Source organism: Hydra vulgaris, chromosome 01 (assembly GCF_038396675.1).
Source record: "Hydra vulgaris chromosome 01, alternate assembly HydraT2T_AEP".
Lineage (NCBI taxonomy): Eukaryota > Metazoa > Cnidaria > Hydrozoa > Anthoathecata > Hydridae > Hydra > Hydra vulgaris.
In genome coordinates, this window is record NC_088920.1 from 14,512,142 (window position 1) to 14,512,500 (window position 359).

A 359-nucleotide genomic window follows, 5' to 3' on the forward strand; every position below is an offset into this window, starting at 1 on the left:
ACTTTTTTTTATTATATAATTTAACTGAGTCACTTTATTACCATGCTCTTAACTATTATTTGAAAGAGATTAACAGGTAGATCATTTTTTTTGTTTGTCAACTTTTTTAAGTTTCTTAGTTTGCTGCTGTTTTAATATAATTCTTTCTAGAGTGTTATCTGTTAACATAGCAGCTCTCCTTTTCTTCATCTCGTCGAATGTATCTTTCTTGGTGCTGCTTTTGGGTAAGGTTGCACAGTTTCTGGAGAAAATGCTCTAGGAGTTTCAGGAATAAGTAGCGTTATCTCTTTATTAATACTATTTTTGACAGATTAACCTGAAGATGATGTTAAACGTCCTTCAGAATGAGCTCCATGTGA

At 31.8% G+C, this 359-nt stretch overlaps 1 protein-coding gene across 1 annotated transcript in view; it reads right to left on the minus strand.

Annotated features, from left to right (window-relative positions):
• Positions 1-311: 311 nt before the first annotated feature.
• LOC136074131 (uncharacterized) overlaps positions 312-359 on the minus strand; it is a 771-nt gene continuing 723 nt past the window's right edge. Inside the window, exon 1 of the mRNA XM_065786432.1 lies at positions 312-359. This exon is cut by the window's right edge and continues 723 nt beyond it. Within this exon, the coding sequence (XP_065642504.1) occupies positions 312-359 (48 nt within the window).